Source organism: Lissotriton vulgaris, chromosome 7 (assembly GCF_964263255.1).
Source record: "Lissotriton vulgaris chromosome 7, aLisVul1.2, whole genome shotgun sequence".
NCBI lineage: Eukaryota > Metazoa > Chordata > Amphibia > Caudata > Salamandridae > Lissotriton > Lissotriton vulgaris.
The window spans coordinates 627,778,252-627,803,147 of NC_141695.1; the positions used below are offsets into that span (position 1 = coordinate 627,778,252).

The window sequence follows — 24,896 nt, forward strand, 5'->3', positions numbered from 1 at the left end:
TCCAAAATATAATAACATTGGCTTCCATCCAATTGACACATTTAATTTACTTGTAATTCTCTAGTAAAGTGGTACTACCTGTACCCAGGGCCTGTAAATTAAAGGGTACCAGTAGGTCTGTAGCACTGATTGTGCCACCCACCTAGGTCGCCCTTTTAAACATGCCTCAGGCCTGACATTGCAGCCTGTGTTTGCAGGTTTAAATTGCCAATTCGACATAGAAAATACATCTTTTGCCAGGCCTAAGCCTTCCTTTTAAATACATATAAGTCACCTCTAGAGTAGGCCCTAAACAGCATATAGGACAGGGTGCAGTGTATTTAAAAAGTTGGACATGTACTTTTAACTAGGAGAGGGCGAAATATTTCATTCCACCAGCAGAACTGGCAGAATTTTGGTCACTTGGTGTTATTCTTTAGCGCAGAGTTCTGGCCAAATTACGTCAATTGCCGATTGGTGGACTTTTTTTTACCAATGGGCTCCAATTTATGCAAGCTGGCAAGTGTGAGCAAGATTTGGCATCCCCCAGAGCAATCTTTCAACCCAGGCGGTTTCAGCGTTTGTGAAAGGTCACGGTCAGAGGGCTTCCGTTAGAGTATATTTGCAGCCGCTCAAAAAGACTTTCTACTCGAGCGGCAAAAAAATCTACTTGAATCGCCGTGTGCTCTTGCCCAATGCATGGTGCTGTTCACGCTGATTTTCAGTGCTGCTCGCGCTATTGGAGCCAAATTGCAACACAAGCTGTATATTTTCTGCACGTTGGCGGGACTCCATGAGTTCCACCCACCACTATTTTTAACTTTAACATGTCCTGGTAGTGAAAAACTTGTACATTCTTTTTTCACTATTACAAGGCCTACCTCTCCTATAGGATAACATTGGGTTACCTTATTACATTTAGTAAGTGATAACTTCCATTTGGAACCAGGTAGGAATGTCAAGTATGGTGTCTAAAGAATTATAATTTAAAACCCTCTATAATGGTAGAGTCAGATTTTAAGTCACAATTCTGAAAAATGCCACTTTTAGAAAGTTGACATTTTCTCGTACCAACCATTTGGTACCTGAAGCCTGTATCCAGGGTCCCATGACTAGGTGTGTGCAGAGTTTCCATAAAAATTAGGAAACATTGTGGTCTTCATCAGAAGTTTTTTCAGGTACAAAGGATCCCATCCAACAGCTGGCACAGTAAGCTTCAACTGAGCAGCATCCTTCAAACCCCTAATGACATCAGAACATTCCATACTATGCTAGGATGGAACATAAGCACCCATTCAATTCTGATAATAGAGAATAGCAATAGGAATACCACGGTGTTGGTGGCAGGTTTTCTTGTATTGCTCCCAATGAGATAAAGGGGGAATAGGTGTAGGCAGATTTAGCCATCTTTGACTTGAAAGCAGGTGGAGTTGTCACCTACCACGCGTGCACACCACAAATACACTTCCTCAGCACACACAAAGGGACTAGTCTTTTGTGTCCTCAGACATGCGTGGGCTAGAGCTAGGAGGCAGGAAATTCCAGACACCTCTGTGGGGGGGACTCTTGAAGCTTTGCTCACTTCACAGTGAGCAACAGGTATAAATAGTGGAGCCTCAAACCCAACTCTTTAGTCCCTCACTGGAGCTGTGGAAGACACTGTAGAAGGACAGTTGTGCTGCTCTGCAGCAAGAAGGACTGCTACGCTGCTGTCCTGCTACTCTGCTTCCCTGTTTACCTGCTACCTAAGTGAGAAGGACTGGCCTGCATCTTGAACCCAGGACTGCAAGGGCTAGTTTCCTGGCCTCCTAATCAGAGTCTTATGTGCAGAAAATGCTCAAACCACCATGAACCTGGATTCTGCCTGCTGAGAGTGTTGTCCCCCAAGTGATACCCTGGGTTGTAGAATTCAATAAAATATCTACTTGTCCATGGGACATGTTGCTCCATAAATCTACTTTTCCTGTAACACAATTCATTTGTCCCTTTGGTGCCATGTAGTTATGGCTACAATCTCATTATATAAGAGCTCTGGTAATCGCCTCTCTGATTATGGTAGGGCTCATACCATAGTAGTATTTGAATACTAGCAATTCCCTTATTTTGCCACCTTTTGGCAGATCTACATAGTGGGGCTGGAGGTCACTGTAAGTAATAGTTCCCCATGGTTGAAATGTCCTTTTGAGACTGTGAAAACCCACTAACTTGCATGTTTTCCTCAACTTGTCTCTAATATTTTCCCATATAGAGAACAGTTTGAAATTTACTCCTGACAAGGGCAGAAATAAAACTTCTCCCAGGGTTGGAGTACAAACTAGATAGTGGGAGTATGAACTTGTTACCACTCAACAGATTTCTGCTTAAGCAAATCTACACATGCATGTTTGCTCATGCTAAAGTGCAATTCTCAAATATTTTCTAGGAGTACGATTTCCTGACCCACTTCTGTAAAATCTTGTGAATTCATGAAAACTGCTCATCTACACTAATGCAAGGACATAAGGCATGGGTGCACTTTTGTGAAATTCTTTAAGAATTGGGCAACTATTTAATTCTGCCGTTAACAAGACCTTTCGTTTTTATTACAATCCTCTCTCTATCTATCTATCTACCGTCTGGCTTCACTGTGAGTGACAGCATTCTCCTCTTTCACAAGGAGCATATCGGCCCACAAAGTAGTGTTATTCAGTGCCAGGAACTGACTGTGGCAATGTAGGTTTTTAAGACCAAAATATGTTTGCCTTTGCCAATGTTTGTTGTAATTATGAGAGCTCAGCAGCTCCCACAACAATAACTTTTTTACGAAAACCATGTCAAAACAAGTCACGCATTGACAAAAACAAAAGGCTGGCCACCAATGTCTTACCTGTTGGCTATGCCAGTGCTTGTTTGTTTTCATGTTTCATATAATGTTGTTGAAACTGTTTACTCTGATTTTCCACTATAAATATTTTTGGGAAATACTAGCATGTATCAACACATTTTACTAAATGATGCTTCAAAGAAACGGTACCTAAAAATACACAGTAGTTTAGCAAAACATTTTTTCCTACTTGCATTTTTCTTAATGAACATTTTGGGTTGAAAGCAAAGAATCATCAATTTTGCTTTAATGCTTTTGCATATATTTGCATCTAATCAGAGAGTATCCTGGAAGCATTATGCATAGCCTCAAATTGATAAACTTTGCAAAGATGCGTACACATTTTTATGGTCCTTGGTACAGCCGCTGAGCAACACATCCCCGAAGCGGGACCTCGCAACACTTTGCAACCAGAAATTAAGGTACTCATTTTAGCAGCCTAACTTGGTCCTGTATCGAGCCCACACTCCATCATAGTCAGTCTGAACTTGCAACTTTGTGAAGGTCTGATGCAACCAGATAACCACATTTGATATTTTGTGCTTTTCAGCACTCTTTTTGCCTAAATCTTTAAAATTGCATATCTCCGGTTCTAAGAATTGGATTTTTGTTTCAAATAATTTAAATTTCACTCTATTTTTCTAAATTGTTGTGGGATTTTTCCTTGTGTGGGATCTTCTAGTGTTGTGTTTTCACGTTATTACTGTGGTGTGCTACATAAATACTTTACACATTGCCTCTAAGTTAAGTCGGACAGCTTTGTGCCAAGTTACCAGAGGGCTGACCACAGGTTAATTTGGGCTCCCACCCGTCTCAACCAGTAAGCCAATTTCTTGCACTCAGCTTATAGGGCACCCCGCAGTCCTCAGACACTAATAAGCAGAGTCACTGTAGGGAAGGTAGACTTGCATATGCAGTATAACATTTTGCTCTGATTACCCAATTACCTAGCAGGCAGTTCTGAAGTTTATTTGTGTGCATGACCTTCAGTTGAATGATCATATGGTGATATGGGGTGACACCTCTCACTCCGAGCTTGAACAGTGCCGGGCTCTTCCTTTGGACTCTAGTGTTACTCTCAGAATGCCCTAGCACACCTTTTAACATCTTGCTCTAGCCCTTTGAGAGTGTTCCCGCTTCTTTCATCCCAGTTTACTCTTCACTATCTTTCTTTTGGAATCATTCTCCATCATTAAACATCAAAAACAGCTCTTCCAGGCAGTTATGCTTCTTCTCCTTCTGTTGATGACAGCGGTCCCTCCGTGTTGTCTGCCAGAAGCCAACATAAGGATCACTGGGAGAGGGAGACATTGTTCTGCTTGATTATTATTGGTGTGTTCTTGTCCCCGGTAGAAGTAGATGCAGCACCTCGAGACAGCATTGTACAGTTTTGTGTAATCCTGGCATTCCCAGCAGCACCTTTTCAGTGGCACCAGCATGCATGATAGCAGTGGCGTAACAAAATTGAGGGCCCCCCTGCAAGATATGTTGAAGGGGCCCCTTACACTTCCATCATTTGGGGCTGAGGGGGCCAACCCCAGCATTGGTTAGCCTCTCGGACATCGAGGGGGCCTTTGTTACGCCCCTGCATGATAGGGGAAATGGTCATTTCATTGACCTGAAGGCTCAGACAGTGCTCTGCTTTGAAACATCTGACACTAACTACTTAGTTCTCATGCTGTACCCACGTTTGGATCCAGGCTACCATATTCAATCTGCCATGTTAGGCAGATTAAATATGACCACCAGGAGCCTGTCATCAGTCTGCAGCGGGTGACCCCTCAGAGCAGTGGCAGCTACTAGTTTCCATAGGTCTAGTGATCCTCTTCTCACCAGTAGTGATTCATCACCCTGAAGGAAAGGCTTACTGCAGCCATACCTGATCCCGGATGCCTGAGACCCCTCGCAGACTAAACATGAGGGGGGACCCCGGTAAAGCTATAAGGCTAGCACAGCCTTGAATTTAGTCTAGATGTGGACAGCCACCGTATTGGCTCCTCACATACCTGACTCTCCTGTCCCCCTTCTCTTCCAAGTTCCTCCCATCAGTTTCCTTGGTTCCCTGGCAGGGGACCAGCTACAACCAGCCTGAACACCCCATCCATGATGTTCCAGGAGCTGTCCTGTGAGACTGGGCCATCAGATCACATTTACATTGCATGCGCATTCTCAGTCATAGACACAAGGGAAGACACAATAAAAGCCCCAGACCTGTCCTTTGCCATCTGAAGAAAGTACTAACATGCAGCTGGGGTGAGCGATGGCCCTCCCTGTGCCAGCCATAACTTCCCAGATGATCACAGGTTGTGCTGGGCTGAGAGATGTTTCTCAGATCAGGTTTGTCCATGCCTGTGAGATGTGGTTGTCCTTGTGGCAGGGCCGTCCAGGCCTCTAAGATGGGGGTCTTCTCTAGAACAGTGCTTTCATTGTTTGCAATGAGGTGACCGCTGTGGCAGGCAAACGTCTGATGTCTGAGAAGTTGTTAGCACGAGGCCAACCATATTTAGTTTGTAATCCGTGATAAGTTTTGGTCGCCTCTGAACTCAAGGATGTGATTGAGCCCTTTCCCGGCGCCTTATTCTAAGATGTAGTCAGGCTAGAGGAGGCTTGTGCTGGGATTCGTCATATTAGCAATCGATCCTGGTCCTTTGATGTTGTCAGCTGGACAATCTTTTCGGCTCCGGGCCCTTGTTCTGGGCCCCTCATCAAAGCCATTAGCCTGAGCTAGGGATTTCAGACGCCAGCAAGTGGTAAGCCCTGGATGAGAGTACCTAATCCCCAGAAAGTCCCTTCCCCTGTGCCCACGCATCAGATCTCATAGAGACTAACAGCCCACTCCGAGGCAGCTTTCTGTTTAATAAATGCACCTTCCACATTATGCCCAGGCATCTTTGCATAGATATTTTTACTCCGTTTGATCCAATGACTTCAGACATCCTCCTGCCCCAGTTTCTGCGGCCCTAGAGACGCCAGATTCGGAGTAGTGCTGACCTTGGAGGTTAATCGCCTGACTGCAGCAGGGAGGGATGGCAGCGAAGATGGCGGGAACCAGAGGGAGGAGGAGACGGCTTTGAGAAAGGAGTGACAAGCCCTAAACCCACAGGATAAACGCAAAGCCATGGATGGGATTTAATTTAGATATTCTGGAGAATAATGGCGGCTAAAATGAACCTGAATTAAAAAATGTTACTTTATCTCTATCCAACTGTTTATCTGTTCTACTTATCAAATACCTATGCTTAACCCTCTCCCTGCTTTCAGCTCCCTGGTTCACTTATCTAGTCCCCTCCTTGTCATCTATAGCACATACCGTTCCCCTATCACTGGCTCACTCTGGGTATTTACCATCACATTCTTCTGCATGAATCAATACCCTGTAAACACGTTTGTTAATCACGTAACTTCCTATTTAATCTCGTGCACATGCCCGTTAATCACTTAAATCTTCAGTTCATTACTTAAGAGCTTCATTGATCACTTACCGTCATCAGTCGCATTCACCTCTTCGATATCCACCTCACCTCTTTCAAAACTATTTTCATCCATTTTAAATCAGTTACACCTTCCCAAGTCACATAAAGCAATTTATAAATTACTTAAGCAACTTTGTAAATCATTGACAACTTTTAATAAAACGCTCATGATGGCCTCACCACAGTGACATTTTGTGGACATTTTGTGGCAGAGTCAAAGTGGACAATTGCTCAGGGCCCCCACCCTCCAAGTAGGGGTGGGCGATTAATTCCGCTCAGCCGGTGGATTTCGCAGAGTTTTGGCTACTCCACGTTACGCTTGTAACGCAGAGTTCTGGCCAAACTCTGCCAACCGCCATGTGGCAGAGATTTCAAATGCGCAGCTCACCAACGGTAAGTTGGTGAATGAGAATTGGCATCCCCTACTGCCATTTTTGGGAGCTAGAGGGCACCTAGTGAAATTTTCTCAACACGGGTGGTTATGGGTGGTATTGACGCTTCGCTGTGAGAAACCTGATAGTCAAGTAGAAAAATCTACCAGAGCAGCAGCAAAGAAGCCGCGGCGCACTCTAGTGTGCCACATGGTGCCATTCACACTGATTTTGCAGCACAAAACAAGATTTGGCGCAAAAAATCTGTGTGAGCTTCGCAATGTGTCGAATTCCGCCCACTCGCAGAACTCCACGGAATATCGCAGAGTTTTCATGTAACTCTGCGGAATTCCATGGAGTAAAACTCTGTGAGTTCCGCCTACCTCTACTTCCAAGGGGGCCTCTGGGAAAGTAAACTTTCTTCTTATCTAGCTCACCTGTGTCTTTACCAATAGCTCAGACTCTCTACTCACCACCAACCTGTATGCCTCAGTCACTCTCAATTTGCACAGTGGCCTCGTAAGGATTTTTGAAGGCCCTCAAAAGACATATTTCAACTGTTGTTGTGTAAACCCCATTTCTGTAAACTTGTTTGGCAGCATGCGGGCTTGAATTAACAGAAAATGGGCAGGTAAATTATGAACCGGGGGCCCAAAATGTGCCTTGCTCAGGGCTTTAAAAATTCTTAAGACAACACTTTCTCTTCATAAACTATTCACTCAAAAGATTGGTATGTTCACACTAGTACCACAAAACTGTCAAAAAAACATAGTACATTTCATAGAATGCATTTAACACATGGGTAGTCACAAGCTTTCTCTGGGGCCAAATTTACAGTTTGGTTTGTGTCCAAGGGCGGCACCTGTGGGGGCGGGGTCAGTGGGTGGGGGGCAGGGCTAGAGCAACAAAAAAAACTGACCAAGAGGTTGATCACAGGTCCCTGCTGCGGACGCCTTCGTCTACTGAGCCACCAGACCCGGCATACACACATCTCTCTCTCTCTTTCTCTCTCGGTCTCCCTCCCTCTCTCTAGCTTGCTCTTCCTCTCTCCCTCCGTCTCTCCTGTCTCCCTCTGTCTCACTCACTCTGACCGTCTCACTCTCTCTCACTCCCTATTACTCCCTCTCTCTCCCTCTCTCCCTCTGTCTCACTCACTCTGACTGTCTCCCTCTCTCTCTCTCTCCCTCTCTCTCTCTCACTCCCTCTCCATCTCTCTCCTTTCCCTCCCTCTCACTCCCTCTCCGTCTCCCTCCCTTTCACTCCCTCTAACTCCCTCTCCGTCTCCCTCCCTTTCCCTCCCTCTAACTCCCTCTCTGTCTCCCTCCCTTTCCCTCCCTCTCACTCCCTCTCCATCTCACTCCCTTTCCCTCCCTCTCACTCCCTTTCCCTCCCTCTCACTCCCTGTCACTCCCTTTCCCTCCCTTTCTCTCCCTCGCACTCTGTCTCCCTCCCTTTCCCTCCCTCTCACTCCCTCTTCCTCCGTCTCCCTCCCTCTCACTCCCTCTCACTCCCTCTCCAGCTCCCTCCCTTTCCCTCCCGTTCCCCCCTCTCACCCCCTCTCCGTCCCCCTCCCTTTCACTCCCTCTCCGTCTCCTTCCCTTTCCCTCCCTCTCACTCCCTCTCCGTCTCCCTCCCTTTCCCTCCCTCTCACTTCCTCCCCATCTCACTCCCTTTCCCTCCCTCTCACTCCCTGTCACTCCCTTTCCCTCCCTTTCTCTCCCTCTCACTCTGTCTCCCTCCCTTTCCCTCTCTCTCACTCCCTCTCATCTCCCTCCGTCTCCCTCCCTCTCCCTCCCTCTCCCTCTCCCTCCCTTTCCCTCCCTCTCACTCCCTCTCCGTCCCCCTCCATTTCCCTCCCTCTCACTCCCTCTCCCTCCCTTTCTCGCCCTCTCCCTCCCTCTCCATCTCCCTCCCTTTCCCTCCCTCTCCGTCTCCGTCCCTTTCCCTCCCTTTCCCTCCCTTTCCCTCCCTTTCCCTCCATTTCCCTCCCTCCATCTCACTCCCTCACTCCCACTCCGTCTCCCTCCCTTTCACTCCCTCTCGTCTCCCTCCCTCTCACTCCCTATCAGTCTCCCTCCCTTTCCCTCCCTCTCACTCCCTCTCTGTCTCACTCCCTTTCCCTCCCTTTCACTCTCTCCCCGTCTCCCTCCCTTTCCCTCCCTCTCACTCCCTTTCCCTCCCTCTCACTCCCTCTCACTCTATTTCCCTCCCTCTCACTCCCTCTCTGTCTCCCTCCCTTTCCCTTCCTCTCACTCCCTCTCTGTCTCCCTCCCTTTCCCTCCCTCTCACTCCCTCTCACTCCCTTTTTACTCCCTCTCACTCCCTCTCAATCCCTTTCCCTCCCCCTCACTCCCTCTCTGTCTCCCTCCCTTTCCCTCCCTCTCACTCCCTCTCCGTCTTCCTCCCTTTCCCTCCCTCTCACTCCCTCTCTGCCCCCTCCCTTTCCCTCCCTCTCACGCCCTCTCCGTCCCCCTCCCTTTCCCTCCCACTCCCTCTGTCATTTCACCCTGCCTGTGTGCCAGCCTGGGCACACACACACTTACAGCCGCACCCGAGCACTTCACAGGTCTTTAAAAGACCATTTGCGTGTTAATGAGGCTCTGATGTATTTCACCTCTTCTTAGGCCCCTGCAGCTTTACTCTGGCCATCGTTAGGATCGCCTGGCCCGCGGCCCCCACAGAGCAGCAGAGTCTCTCGCGCTGCTGCAGACACTCTTAAAAAAAAATTAAAACACAGATACGATGTCTGGGGGGGGCCGCCACGGAAGGCTTGCCGGGCCGCTGGAGGCCCACACCGTACTATGAGTACCCGTGCATTAACACATCATGATAGACTCTATAAAATACCCTTTTGCTATACACTTTCAAATGTTTTCTTTTTGAATACACTTCTAAACAACTTTTTGGTTCAACTTAGAAAATGTCCCAAGCCTCCGGCGACATAAAAGGAAATCATAACCACCAAAAAGTTAACGCAACAGTATACTAAAAATACCACATTTTAAGAACAAAGGTAGTAGTTACTTCCATTTTTCTTTACAAACATATGGCAGTCCATTAGTACTGTGCTGTAAATCATACGTAATTGAGCTAAAGCACGTATATCTGTCCTATGTTTATTTTTTTATCATTAGCATTGAACCCGGTCCCTGCCAACCTGGATTGTTAATGATCCATACTCACACTATTGAGGTTCAAAGATTACACGCCTAAGCTCGTGCTAACTACCCTGAGGTTCTCCAAGGAAGGACCTTCAGAATCACCGTTGTACACTCTTTTCAACATAAAGCTCTTCTTTTCAACTTCAAAAGCGTAACAACATGATTCAACATCATGCTCTCACAGTTCCCTTCTAACCCTTTGAAACCAATTCTACCATCTAAAGCCAAAAACTAAATCGATCAAAATTTCCACTCCTCTTAAATTGTTTGAAATTGCCTAGCGTTATATTTCTCCTTTTAAAAACATGCTCCCACCTCCATAGAGTACTTTATCATTGCCCCGTTCGTCTCAGGTGGCAGAGCACATGTAGTGGAGGCCGTCATCACACGGTATCTTTGTTGTGGATTGCTTGTAGATAGATCTCAGGACACTTCTAGTTAGTTACATGTAGATTTATTGTAAGATCCAGCTGAGCGCACACCTCGCCAGCTGACCAGACCATCAACTGACAAGAGTAGAACTCTTCGGTACAAGTTAGAACACAGATAGGTATTCTGAGAGGCTAAGGAGGTAAGAACACAAAGGAAAGATTAATAACCACTGTCAGCCATGTAACATGAAGAACTAATTTACGACAATCTTCATTGGGTCTCAGAGTTTAAAGGTGCACCCCTTCTTCTGAGTAAGCTTTAAAATATAATTTCTAAAGGTGACACTTAACCATCAATCCAGTTCCTGGCTGTCTCCCTAGAAATGTTTCTCATTGCCACAGTAGGGCTCAAAGAGACCATTCTCTCTTTCTGGATCCCAGGTCACTCACCACGCAGGCTCATGCCTTTGGACCTTGGAGCACGCATATGTAGGCAATGTTACACATTTCTATCATATTCCTGTAGGAAATTTACTGTTTCACAATCTGTTAGAGGATCTGCAGCTGAAATATACTTTAATCGGCGTAATCGAGTAATGTCTATGTGAGGCAAGTATGTCTTCAGAAAATGGCAGGTAGCCATCGTCATGATGACATAAACTGCTGCATCTGACATTCGAGGTCAGCAAAAGGCCAAGCCTCTTTCAGAGGAAAGTCTTCTTCAATGACTTGAAGGCCATGCAGTGGCAGGTAAAGAAGTAGATGAATTTACAAGTTTACACCAGATAATCGTAGCAGAGGGCTAGAAGGGAGGAAAGTCTCACTTCCGCCGGCTCCGCCTGCCACTTCCGGGAGGGTAGCGCTCTAGTCCTGGAGCACCTCACCCTACAAAAGAGGCAAGGCAGGAGCACTCGCAGTGGATGTGGTGGGTCTCGGTCGGAGACTCTACCTGACCGCTGTACTTTGTTTTTTAAAATGATATGCAATTTTTAAAATTGTAGTTGCCTCTCCCACACCAGTCTGCTCCCCGTATTGGCACCGCTCCAAGCTAAGTCGCTTGCCTGACCGCTGCACTTTTCACTTTACGTTGTTAAATTGATTTTAAAAAATGAATTACTATTTTTAAAAATCTACTGTTCCCTACCTGTCTGCTCTTACTTCAGGCACTGCCCAGACTCTCCCGAGCCCCGTTCCGCCGCGGCTTGTGCCGTTCGTAGCGGAGGGCTAGAAGGAAGGAAAGTCTCACTTCCGCCGGCTCCGCCTGCCACTTCCGGGAGGGTAGCGCTCTAGTCCTGGAGCACCCCACCCTACAAAAACAGCAAGCCAAGCGCACGCGCAGCGGACGCGTGCAGCGGGCGCACCGGCGGCGCGCCAAAGGCAAGCCCGTCTCCGCCCGCCCGCGCCCTGCCGCGACCAGGGACCAGAACCCCTCCCCAAAAGTCTCAGACATCATCGACCCGCATAAGGTATGATCCAGACTCCCTTATGAAGCTAATGCCCATTACTAAGGCTTCCTGCCTTCACTCCCTGTGTCCAAGTAAAGCCATCAAGAAGTGCCCCCATTGTCACTTCGAACCTAAGCCTCCGCAAACACCAACGGAGACCCTCAGATCCCGTTTCAAAATGTTTCTCCTAAACTGTTGGTCCCTGACCAAACACGCTGTAGAAATGTTAATCCTTCTTGATAACCTCGACTCGGATGCTATATTCCTGACGGAAACTTGGCTACAAGATGAGATTGACCTAGATATCAGCACCTTACTACAACGTGGCTATGGATTACAGAGGGTCGATAGGAAGGGGGGGAAGAGGAGGAGGTTTAGGGATATTGTTTAAAAACTGCTAACAATGCAGAGCCGGCCCAGCCGCTATACTGGATTGTGAAAGCATGAGCTTCGCCTTAGACTTATCTGCCACTTCAACCTTCTCAGGACTACTCCTCTACTGCCCCCGGGGTCACACAGGAGAATTCATGAATTCCCTCCCTTCTAAGGTCGCCGAGTTAGCTATATCCTCACCACATCTCTCAGTATTGGGAGATATAAACATCCACTTAGACGACTCCTCAGACTCCCTAGCAAAATCCTTTAGAACCAACCTTGCAGCCCTCCAAATTTTCCAGAAGGGTTTCGAACCCACACATAATAAAGGCCATTTGCTAGACGCAGTCTTAAGCAACGACCAGAGGCTTGAGGTAGGAACTCCGGTCCCTCTCCCATGGTCCGACCACTCCCTGGTACCACTACTCTGGAAACCCCTGCCCTCCCCCTCGGTCCCACCCCATTAAGGGGAAGGAACTGGAGGAAGGTATCCCCCGATCAATGGACTGACTCCCTCTCCGCAATCCCATCTCCAACAGGAGAAGATCCAGATACCCTCTATACACACTATAATGAATGGGTACAGTCCACTCTGGACGCAATAGCTCCTCTGATACCCCTTAAAGAGAAAACCAAGTCAAAGGAGTCACCTTGGTTCACCCTCAAACTAAAAGAGTTAAAACAAAACTGCAGGAAACTAGAGAGTACTTGGAGACACACACTCAGGGCGTACGACAAAAGTAGTTACAGAGAGTCTATCAAGCAACACAAAGTCAAAATCAGATCAGCGCAGGCAAAATTTTATGAAGAAATTATCAGAACATCAGCCAATACCCCGAGGGAAATATTCCGAATAGCAAAATCCCTGATTAGTACCCCTCCCAGCCCGCCTGATCCCAGTGAAGCCCAGAACCGCTGTGACAGTCAAGCAGACTACTTCCATCAAAAGATCCAATCCATCTCCTCATCCTTTAAACCCATCAAACAGCATCTATCCGAAATAGATAATACCCCCTCAACTTCTGCCTGCCAGTTAGCGGACTTCCCACCGCTTAAGGAAGACTCCCTTAAAACCCTAAAGCTGAAAGTGACATCAGGATCCCCTACCGACCCTGCCCCTCCGCGACATCATCTAAAGGTGGCGGACACCATTAGACCAGCCATTCTAAACATCATGAATTCATCAATCTCCACAGGGAAAGTGCCAAAAGCCAGGAAATGTGCACAAGTTAGGGCCCTCTTGAAGAAGCCCAACCTCGACCCTGGAAAAATGGCCAACTACCGCCCGATTTTGCTCCTCCTCTGGATAAGCAAGCTGCTTGAGAAGTACATCAACACCATCTTGATACATTATCTGGAAACAAACCACCTACTCCATGACTCGCAAGCCGGCTTTCGCCCCCAATTGGGAACAGAGTCTGCTCTGCTGACTGTAACAGAGCTAGCCCGGAAGCATATGGATCAATGCGGCACCACAGCAATTATGCTATTAGATCTTAGTGCCGCCTTTGACACTGTAAACAGCAATATCCTAATTTCCCGTCTAGTACAGCTCGGAGTGACAGGGAAGGCCATTACGTGGCTACGGTCCTTCCTGGAAGACCGCACGTTTCAGGTGGTAGAGGGGGCCACTCATTCTAAAATCTGGCCCCTCAACCAGGGCGTACCTCAGGGCTCCTCCCTGAGTCCAACCCTTTTTAACGTGTACATGGAACCACTGGCAGGGATCGTCATCCCATTCGGTTTTGAAATCATAACCTATGCTGATGACACCCAACTAGTGGTAGCCTTGAACCAGCTTGACAGCACCTCCCACAACTTGAGCAGCTGCCTTGAAGCAGTAACAAAATGGATGGCCTTGTCCCACCTAAAATTGAACGGGGACAAAACAGAGATCATGTTTCTAGGGAACACAGCTGTACCAAGACCCACCATAGATTGGCCGACCTACATGGGCACCCCCCCAGAGCCAAAAGATCATATCAAAAGCCTAGGTGTATGGCTAGACGACACCTTCAGCTTTAACCAGCAAGCCACAATACTTTCTGCCACCTGCTTCGGGCTGATGAGAATGCTGAGGAAAATATTGCCTCTCCTCCCTTTTCAAGCCCGTAGGATAATGGTCCAGGCCATCATCCTATCCCGCCTCGATTATGGGAACGCCCTTTACCTGGGTGCACCAATCAGCACAACTAAGAAGCTTCGAGTAACCCAAAACGCGGCTGCACGCCTTCTTCTTGGACTCTCCCGACGAGACTCAGGCGCTGCCGCCTTGAAGAAACTACACTGGCTGCCCATCCAGGCCAGGGTAAAATTCGAGGCGATGTGCATAATGCACAAAGCCATGTGGAATACAGCACCCGCAATGATCTGCTCCCTAGCTACCCCCTACCACCCTCAGAGATCACTGCACTCTAGCACAGCCTATCTGGCCTCAAAGAACAAAATCAAACGCGATAGGTGGGGCGGATGCTCCTTCTCGTGGAACGCCGCCTCTATATGGAACTCCCTGCCTCCAACACTACGTAGTCAGCCCGATTTACAAAAATTCCGGAAAGAACTTAAAACATTCCTCTACCATTAAAGTTAGTCAGCAGACCCTTTGACCCATCTCTTCCACAGCGCTAAGAGGCCTCCGGGTAGTACTGCGCTTTATAAAACCCAATTTCATTTCATTTCATAATAAGGTAAAGTAAAACACTTGTGGGTACACCTAGGCCTCGTCAAAGGTCTTGATAGGAGTCCAACCATTCTTTTCTGTCTCCCTCAGACCTAATTAGTTTATGTTGATATCACACCGAGCAAAGCCTTATGTTCCCTTTTCTCACTTTCTCTTCCAGGGTCTGGCGGTCCAAGCTTCACTATTGGCAAGTCAGTGTGGCTACTCTGGGCACTTGTGTTCAACAACTCGGTACCCATAGAAAACCCACGCGGCACCACCAGCAAGATCATGGTGCTCGTCTGGGCTTTCTTTGCCGTCATATTCCTGGCGAGCTACACGGCAAACCTGGCTGCATTTATGATCCAGGAGCAGTACATAGACACGGTGTCCGGGCTCAGCGATAAGAAGGTAAGATTTGAACACAGAGGGAAAGAGTCAGAGCATGTGTGAACAAAGAGCGATGTTGGCGCATTCGCTAACATGGGAGCTCTAAGGGAATTCTTTGGGCACCCTGAGACAGAACTCACTGTATGCGATATGTGGAGAACAAAACAGGTACCGATAGAGATGAGTCACACTGACACTACGAGTAAGGCTGAGAGCAAGGCTTTGTGCACAAAACTGTCTTTCCCAGGGTCTTGAAGGCCATGTTGCACAATAAGCATGCTGAAAAAGGCAACAGGGAGGGGTACCTGAGAACCATAAGTAATCATGCCTGTATGGGCCATTAATTAATTAAAATTAATTAATTATGTGCTTATATAGCGCTGGAATCACTCCCGAAGGGGTACCTCCGCGCTTCGACCGCTGCGAAACCCTTCCTGGCTTCCCTGAGAGATGGTCCCTTAATGGGTATCTCCAGGGTGAGACCAGGCATCCCCGGCGGTCTGGTGGGGCCGTTAGTGAAGATGAGGCAAGCTAGTGCCCAGAGTTGCCGAGTGTGATCACTGATCAGAGTGGGCACCGAGGCGAGAGAATTATCGAGTCCGCTGACCCTGGTCCAGAAACCTGCCGCGTCGGGAATCGAACCCTGGTCCCGGGCTGTCCTCTGCTCTGCCGCCTCTAACCAGTGAGCCACACTACTTCATGGGGAGTGGTACCTAGGAGCTATAAGCATGCCGGTATGGGCCATGGGGATTGGTACATGGGAGCTATAAGCATGCTTAGAGAGGCCACGGCGAGTGCAACCATAAGTAAGCACTTCTAGTATAGGCCATGGGGAGTGGTAACCAGGAACCATAAGTATGCTAATAGAGGCCACTGCGATTGGCACCTGGGAACCACAAGCATGCTAAGAGAGGCCATGGCGAGTGGTCCCAGGGAGCCATAAGTAAGCATGCTAAGAGAGACCACAGTGAGCTGTATCTGGGAGCCATAAACATGCTAAGAGAGGCCACAGTGAGTGTTACCTGGGAGCCATAAACATGCTAAGAGAGGCCAGGGGAGTGGTGTAAAGAACCACAACCATGCTAAGATAGGCCAGGGTGCTGGTATTTGGTGAGCATGGTTGCCAGGACACAATCCCTGTAGGTTTTATGGGGTTATGGTGCATGAACATATGTTCTTCGGTTTGTCTTCCAGTTCCAGAAACCCCAGGAGCAATACCCGCCTTTCCGCTTTGGGACGGTCCCCAATGGAAGCACTGAGAGGAACATCCGAAGTAACTACCCGGACATGCACACACACATGGTGAAATACAACCAGCGCTCAGTCGAGGACGCCCTGACCAGCCTGAAAATGGGGTACGAAACCAAAGAAACCCGAAATGAAGCTTCCCATAGTCCAGCCTTCTCCGCTTTAGGAAAAAGCATACATTTTCACACCTATCAATGACTGTTGTGGGCGGACGGTACAAATGTGCTTAAAAACATATTCGCACCCAGCCCTTCCCTCTGCCGCCTCTGCTCAGAGTCCTGTCCTGCGGGGATCACCAATGAGTGAATGGAGCGGTTGTGGGTGTAACAGCAATGGAGTAATGTTTAGTCAGAGCATTAGAGATGGAAACCGGGCAACCATTATATTGTAGCCCTTGTCCAGTATGCATCAAAACCTCATTGAAATGATGATGCCTTTCAATTTACGATAGCTCGTGTGAGAATAGAAAGACACAGGTCAGATGTGTTTCTTTCTGCTAATGATATGACATTAGTGCTTGGAGTCGTGGGTTGAAGCAACAAGCTCCACATTTAGACTTAAGCCCTTATTCATGACATTTTTTGCTATAAACAAATGAAAACGATCTCGATGAACCATGGGAAAAAAATTGTTGCATTTAACATTAGTACATGTAATTTATAGCACACCCGAAAAAACACATAATAAAATTCATAACTCCAGGTTACATATTTGCCCTGAAGGTAGAGTGCCACATGCTAGCTTCTTACATTTGACTTACGTCTGTCCCCTTGAACATATATGTGGTATGATGTAACTTGTACCACATTGCAAATGACACGTGTCCGTAAAGATTTAGGGCCAGATGTACAAAGCATTTTACCAGTCCAGTTTGTGACCTGAAAATGAATTTTGCCATGTACAGAAGGCAAAATGCGACTCAGTAACTTATTACCAAATCGCATTTTGCTTTTGCGATTCGGTATTAGAAAGGGGTGTGTTTAGGGCGTCCCTTCCTCATATCGAATAGCACTGGTATGTATGAATGGTTTGCGGCCGGCAATGCGGTCGAAACACATTCAGTTACCACCAACTCCAGGTTGGTGGTAATCCCTTCGCAAACGGTAAGGGGTCCCAAAGAGAATTTCGGCGCCAACATTTTTAAGAGCAAGCAGTGGTCCCACCAGCTGCGGTTTCTTCACTTTGGCAGGGGAGTGTTGTCTCCAGTCGAGTCCGGTGTAAGTAAGAGCGGTGGGATGGCGGCAGGGAGGGGGGGTAAGTCGACAGACGACAGAATGGGGAAAATAAAATAGAAATAAATGAAACCACTTACCTTGCGCTCGCTGCATCGCTGAGTTAGCGATTCGGCAAACACAAGGTAAGTGTTTTTCTTTTTTTAAATTTTATTTTCCCTATACCGTCATCTGTTGAGTTCCCATACCCGGCCCACCACACCGCTCTTACCTGCACTAGCCACGACTGGTTGCCTCCCTGTCAGCTACGAGCCTCACAGGAAAAAAAAATGACAATGAAAAGATTTCATCGCCATTTTACTTTTACGACATGCACACTCACTGCACTGCAGCATCAAGCCTCCAATGGGGCGAATCCTCTGCTGCTGATTGGCAGCAGAGGACAGGAGCAGTGGCTGGCTGGATGCTCCAGAGTGCGCATGTCATTTTGGCCGACTGTCTTGCACTGATCGAAGTGACATGCGCACTTTGAAGCTCTCCATCTAGCTATCTTAGACAGCTGGGTGGAGACCAAGCGCAGGCCTACAGAGCCTAAAGAAGCATCTAGCCAGCCAGTTCCGTCCAATCCTGCCACTGCTCTCACAGCTTGAGAGCAGAGCCAGGATTGGTTAAGGGATCTGTCTGGACCCAAGCTACAGGAAAGAAGATAATCAGGACCGGAAGGAGGAGTGCAGCCAAGTAAATTATTTATTTATGTTACTTTTTTTCCCCTCCTGCCCTCTATTTCCATAAGTCCTCATAGCTGGCAGCCGCCTCTGGATCCCACGGACCACTGACTGTTCTTAAAAAATGAAAAGGTAGCTTTTCATTATCATTTTTTAAATGTATCCAGTTTTCTTTTAAGGAAAACCGGCTGCATTACAAAAACAAATGTTGCTTTATTTAAAAGGTAATCATAGAGATGTGGTCTACTGACCCCAGCAGGCCACCATACCTGTGATTGTAGCCATTCACAATGGGTCGCAAACTGCGACCTGCCTCAAGAATATTTGCAACACACTGAATCACTAACAGTGTCAAACACACTGTCGTACTAAGGAGTTTGTGATTTGCTGATAGCGATTTGCAAAAATTAATTATCAGAAAATTGTAAATGCGCCATTTCGTTAATCAGGCCCATAGACTCAATAGTAACTTTATTAAGTTATCTTAACTATGCCCATGCAACTCTCAACGCTTCATCGCAATGGCATTGCTGCTAGCGAAGCACACAATCGCAATCCACTGGTGTAGATACCCTGTCCCTGTGGAAGGAGACTGGGGGCGAGATATGGTCACATGTAATGATGCGGCAGACACCTGCACTGCTGCAACCATGGGCATCTAGGCCCAAAGATATTTGAGATTCACTGAGAGTAGACATTATGCAGCATGATTGGTGAGAAGCAGCAGATCAAGATATTAATAGATCTGATAGGGATGCTTCTTCCTTCACACAGGGTTCAATGGCTGTGGGCACGCTCAGGTCTCCAAGTTGGCATACTTCCTTATGTTGGAAGGGAGGACCTGGTTCACACTGGGGGTGAGACATTCGTATAGATGTAATTATATTGAAATCCTCTTAGAGCTACTTAAATGTATTATATCTCTTGTATGCAATACCATGACTGAATATGTCTGGAACAACATCTGCTTCCATGTAATTCTATTCTCTCTCTGATCATGTTTGTTTGTTAAAAAGAATACCTAAAATAAAGCTTTTATTCTAAGGTACACAGGAATATTGATGCAGTATTACCGCACCCACATCAATCTAAATCTGCAGTGTGTGCAATACAAGAAAAATAAACATAAACAATTACTTACACTGCGGGAAAACGAACGTGACCTGAGAAATTAGGAATTACCACAGGAATTTGTGTTTCCGCATCAGATTCCCAAAGTAATTCCTCACTTTGGGGCTATCCCCCACCTGCAATTTTCACATACTTTTGGCAGATGACGCATGCAGAGCAATGACACTGAAGGGCATATGTACAAGCCCCTATCGCCACATGAACGTCACTTTTTGTGACATATCCGTTGCGATAGGGTCTTTGCCTTATTTATAAGGCAGTGTTAAGCCACTTAACGCTGCCTTGTGAATAAGTCCCCCTTTCACGCTATGCTTAGCGTGAAAAGAATGGGCAGTGGGTGTTGCAGTGGGCGTTCCACCACAACACCCATTAATTTTGACGCTGCTCCCTATTTACAAGGGCGGCATACATAGGTGGCAGCGCCAAAATTAGGATCAGGGAAAAACCTGGTCTTAAGATGGCGAAAGGAGGAGAAATGTTATATTTCTTATCGCCTTTTATTGTTTATGTATAGGAAGTTCCCCCTTCCTGCACATAAACAATCTTTTAAAAAAATGACATTTTGTGACTTGCATTTGGCAGCACACATACAAGTGACAAAATGGCATTTCAAGATTGTTTATGTACAGGAAGGGGGCCCTTCCTATACATAAACAATCTTTCCCCTGCTCGCAGACACCCTTGCACTATGGTGCAAAGGTGTCTGTGTTGGTGCTACACTGCTTAGTGTAGCACCAGCACATGGGAAAACACAAGGCTGCACCACATTGTTGTAAATATAGTGCAGCCTTGGGTTTCCGAAGTGGCGGAGTGAGACTTTAAGCCATGATGGCTAAGGCCTCACTCCACCACTTCTGTTGTACATATCCCCTTGAGAGTGATGATTTTCCCGCAGAATTTGTAATTACGATTATGGCAGTAATCATGGTTACTGGCTGAATCAGTACTACCATAAACTTGGAATGAGGGTTTTAGGGCGAAATGGGCAAACTACCAACTGCCAAAGGCTCAGGCCGTTATGTACAACAGAAGTGGCGGAGTGAGGCATTAGCTGTCATGGCTTAATGCCTCTCTCTGCCATTTCAGAAACGCAAGGCTGCACCATATTTACAACAATATGGTGCAGCCCTGCGTTTTTCCCTGTGCAGGCTCTATACTTGGCAGTGTAGTGCCAACGCTTTCACTCTTGCACCATTGTGCAAGGGTGTCTGCGTGCAGGGGAAAGATTGTTTATGTACAGGAAGGTCCCCCTTCCTGTACATAAACAATCTTGAAATGCCATTTTGTCACTTCTATGTGTGCTGCTTAATGCAGCGAACATGGAAGTCACAAAATGTCATTTTTTTAAAAGATTGTTTATATGCAGAAAGGGGGACCTTCCTGTACATAAATAACAAAAGGCTGTTTGCTTTTTCCATGTGTGCTTCACAAGGCATCACACATGGAAAAAGCTAAAACGAGAAGAAATATAGCATTTTTCCTCATTTCGCCAACTTAAGACCAGGTTTTCTTGGTCTTAATTTTGGTGCTGCCTCCTATTTACGCTGCTCTTGTAAATAGGGGGCAGCATCAAAATCAATGGATGGTGCAGTGAAACGCCCACTGCAGCACCCCCTGAACACCCCTTTCACGCTAAGCATAGCATGAAATGGGGCCTTATTTACAATGCAGCGTTAAGCCACGTTAAGTGGCTTAACGCTGCCTTGTAAATAAGGTGAAGTGCCTATCGCCATGGAAAGGTCACAAAAAGTGACGTTCCAGTGGTGATAGGGGCATGTACATATGCCCCTCAGTTTTTTTATCTGTAAATTCACCTCACATTGAGGCTCTAAAATACCAGCCTAAATTTGTCACTCTTTCTATCCCAAATTCAGAAGCCTTTGACCTTGTCACCTTCATATTCGTAATCTGGAAGGGGCTTGGAGGAAGGGGGTGTGTGTATCTGTCGCATCCAACTGCAACAACACTCTTAGATTTCTCACATTGGTGGCCCGTTCAATATCCTCCCTTAGTTACAGCTCCTTTGCTGGGTGACTCAAGTCCTATCTTTATGGTTCTAGGAAGCTGGACGCCTTCATTTATGACGCTGCAGTGTTAAACTACATGGCCGGGAAGGATGAGGGCTGCAAGCTGGTGACCATTGGCAGCGGGAAGGTGTTTGCCACCACAGGCTACGGCATTGCCCTTCAGAAGGACTCCAAGTGGAAGCGGGCAATTGACCTGGGACTCCTGCAGTACCTGGGAGATGGTGAGGTCCAGGCTACTGGCCTATCTTCAAAGAACATGTTGATCAGAGAACATGATGATATGTATGGCAGGGACCATGGAATGGGATGGTAAAGGGAGAGGGGGAGCCACTTGTTATATCTGTTCTGTCTCAATATTTTCTGCATAGAAAGTTAAATTCCTGTTGGATGTTCATTAGTGAATCATTCAATACTCAAAACGTTGACATCAATGAAGGGGTTTCTACTCTTCAGTTAAACATGATAATGCATCATGACTGCTTCTCGTATCAGTCTGAGTCTTTTACTTCTGGTGGTAATGCCTCCAGGTTGGTTGGTTAATACTGTTATTGATATCTGCCTGATTATTTATCTGTATCATGGTAAACATCTTCCCATATTTTGGCCCCATTTGTGATCATATTTGCACAGTGATCAGTTGTGTTTATTGGGTTCATGCTTTCTAGTTGTGGGAATTTCTTGGTAGTTCCCTTCCCCTCACTTTCTCTTTTTCCTCGCCCTCTCCCTTTCCCTCACCCACTTCCTTCTCCCTTCCCCTCTCCCTTCCCCTCTCTTCATGCGTCCCCTATCCCTTCCCATCAACCTCCCCCTTCTCCTCTCCCTCATTCTCCTTGTTACAATTTAAGCCCAGTAATCTCTGAGACACTCAGAGATACAGAGATTACTGGGCTCAAATTGTAACAAGGAGAATCCTTTGGTGTCCTGGGCTCCACTTTTTGGTTAAACCTGAAACTGAGCACAACATACACCATTTTAGTACTTGATCCTCAGGATAGTGAAGGTAAGCAGCCCACGGCTCACTAAAGGAGGTGTGATGCAGTAGAAACTCAGATCTCAATAAAGCAATTCTTCACAATGAATAAATCATTTTCCAGCCTGAGTTTTATTGAGAAAAAAAGTTCTTTAATCTGATATACAACTATATACTAGACTGGAAATTTTTGAGGGATGAAGGAAAAATATTATGCACATTTCCTGGAGGATTAGCAGGGGGACATGAGACAGCCTAATTTGAAACTATCCCCAAGTTCCTATCAGTATTCAGTTTAGAGTCAATGCATTATATATTTAGACCTCCTCTATTTGGGGCATAACGTACAATGTGCTTTATCTGCCACCAGGACCACTACTAGCCCTCTGCTGAGATTATTAGAAGTCTCCTGGTCTTCGAGTTAATGGTGCAGCGGCCCCAGTTCATTTTAAAAGCCGATGTGTCCCTGGTTGTATACAGTACCATGACTTAGGCATGGGGTATTGTCAGTTGTCTCTGATGGTGCGCTGCTCGATGAATGTGTGCATTTGCACAGTGGCTTCAAGTGCAAAGGTCCTGGATAAGATGCCCTGATGGCTTCTGTGGTGACATCCGGTACCACAGTAGAGTGCACGCATGCATCTTCTGATTGAAGAGGAAGGCCTGTGCGAATCCCACCCTGCAGATGGCGCATTGACTTGTGCTGAATTTGACAATGGAAATCTTCTTTGTAGGTATCTTCCTTAAGCACAAAATCAAGCCCACACTTTAATAACTGGGAAACCCAACCGGGTCATTGCAGTGATTCTTATCATGTGTTAGCGATGCTCAACAACAATCTGCAGTTGCACTGGTTTCTAGCGCCAGGCAATCATAAGCGCTGAGGAGTTAGGCGAGGTAACCACTGAACACCGCCAAGACTTTTTTGTACTGGCAAGTGGACACAAGTGCTTCCGGCTCATCCTATGAAAGCACTGAGCACAGTTTCAATTTTTCTGGTGGTGGCAAACTGCCTTGGGTAAGCAGAAATAATCGCTTCACTCCTGGGCTCACTGAGGAGAGACCAAGGCACAAAACCTAATGTTGCAAATCCTTCCCGGCCTATAGTGGGACAACACTTGCTCCTCCTAAGGAGCTCTTTGAGCTCTCCTCTTTCAGGCAGTCTGTCCTTTGTGCAGAGATATCTCCACTACCTTCTCAAGCAATCAATTGATTTTAGTGGGACTGGAAGGATACAGATGTTCCAGGTTTCCGGCCTCCAAACTGACAAATGGTGTTGGTAGTCAGAGACCCCAAAACAGGAACTCAAAAGGCTTTCTCAATCTCCCCTGGTGTGAGACCCAGATACTGGGTGAGAAATACTGGCAAAAATACTTGTGGCTTCTGTCCCCCACTTACAGTTTGCAGATAACATTTGCATATTCCACCAGTCCATTCCTGCAACAGATTCATGCAGTTCCTGAATTTTGTATATTTCTCCTAGGCTGGGAAAAACACTGTCTTTGTCTTCTACTGTCAGCAGGTATGTTGGATGGGGGATGCTTGTCGGAGGACCCCAATATAAAGGCATACAAGAGAAAGAGGCTTTCTCACTCAACTACCTCTCAGAGGGAACACCTCTGGGGAAGATTGGAGCAGGAAAGGCCCTACAAAGGAACACTCTGGTATATATCCTCCATACCTTCGAGTCTGGTCCACTACAGATGGCCTAAAGAATACTGCGGAAAACAGCTGCAATTCATATTGCTGTTTGGAAGGCTCTCCAACCACTATTTTATGCAAAGCTCATGTGTGTGAAATAAAAATAAATCCCTTGGCTGTAACAGAGATACACAGCGTGTGCACCCAACAACCATACATGCTTCGTCCATGTCTCACATGGACCTGGTTGGGGTGGACTAACAGAATAATTTAAAGCAGGGGAGTCCAATGGACAGCTGTTTTTAGTAGTATAGTGATGACTGCCACCATATTCAATACTCAACAGCTTAGTGAGCAGACAGTAGTCATGCTCAGTAAAGAAGGAGGCACGGAAATTATTTGGACAAAATATCAAGTTTTTAATATCGGGAGACGTAAATATCATGGGAAAATATTATGATAGAAAAAATCTGGATTCAGAAATATCGTTGTCAAGAGTATCATTTTTTTAGGTAAGCAATATTGTAAATGTAAATGTAGATGTATTTGTAAAGCGCACTGATACCCCGGCAAGCAGTGTGTCCTGGCGCTGTACTCATACCGCTAGGGAACCCGTCCTGGCTTTTCCCCGTGAAATGTCCACTCCTGGGCATCCCCAGGGTGCAACCAGGCATCCCCAGTGCTGTAGGGGGCCGTTGTGGAGGCTAAGCAAGCTATTGCCCAGAGTTGCAGCGTGGGACCCATGATTAGAATAGGCACTGAGGCGAGAATATCCAGTCAGCGGAATTTATGAGCCAGAGACCCGCTGAGGCGGGAATCGAACCCTGGTCCCTGGCCAGAACTCTGCATCAAGGTCTGCCGCTCTAACCATTGAGCCACACTCCTCCACTATTGT

General features: G+C 46.7%; 1 protein-coding gene across 1 annotated transcript in view; it reads left to right on the plus strand.

The window, feature by feature from the left end:
- GRIN2C (glutamate ionotropic receptor NMDA type subunit 2C) overlaps nucleotides 1-24,896 on the plus strand; it is a 346,074-nt gene that overhangs the window by 256,813 nt on the left and 64,365 nt on the right. The window contains exons 8-10 of the mRNA XM_086928756.1: nucleotides 14,879-15,108; nucleotides 16,282-16,442; nucleotides 21,424-21,611. Of these exons, the coding sequence (XP_086784882.1) occupies nucleotides 14,879-15,108; nucleotides 16,282-16,442; nucleotides 21,424-21,611 (579 nt within the window). The remainder of the gene's footprint in view (nucleotides 1-14,878; nucleotides 15,109-16,281; nucleotides 16,443-21,423; nucleotides 21,612-24,896) is intronic.